We start from the raw sequence: 397 nt of genomic DNA, 5'->3' as shown, positions 1-397 counted from the left end.
TATATATATATATATATATATATATATATATATATATATATATATATATATATATATATAATAAAAAAATATAAAAATAAGTATGTAATATATACAGAACCAACTAGATAAGTATTTAGGGTTTAGGGTTTAGGGTTTACAGCAGCCAAGAGACTGCATGCGTATACACCCCAGCGGTGTTGATGCCTTACAGAAACGAAACCCTCATCACCGGGCAGTAGTCAAACGGCGCGACGCACTGCAGCAGCAAATGCTGCAGCAGCAAGCACACAGCAGCAGCAGCAGCAGCAGCAGCAGCAGCAGCAACAGCAACAACAATATCCTGCAGCGGCCCCAAAAATAGCAGCCAAATGATGGCCCCAGACAGAGCCAGCAGCAGCACCGCTGCTGCAACAAC

General features: G+C 41.8%; 1 protein-coding gene across 1 annotated transcript in view; it reads right to left on the bottom strand.

Annotated features, from left to right (window-relative positions):
• EMH_0053760 (succinate-semialdehyde dehydrogenase, putative) overlaps positions 1–397 on the bottom strand; it is a gene marked incomplete at both ends in the record, with an annotated part of 7,311 nt that overhangs the window by 4,623 nt on the left and 2,291 nt on the right. Inside the window, one exon of the mRNA XM_013497040.1 lies at positions 192–253. Coding sequence (XP_013352494.1) covers positions 192–253 — 62 coding nt within the window. The remainder of the gene's footprint in view (positions 1–191; positions 254–397) is intronic.

Source organism: Eimeria mitis, genomic scaffold (genome assembly GCF_000499745.2).
Source record: "Eimeria mitis Houghton genomic scaffold, Emh_scaff2433, whole genome shotgun sequence".
NCBI classification, from domain to species: Eukaryota; Apicomplexa; class Conoidasida; order Eucoccidiorida; family Eimeriidae; genus Eimeria; species Eimeria mitis.
This window is presented reverse-complemented; position numbering and strand designations above follow the sequence as displayed.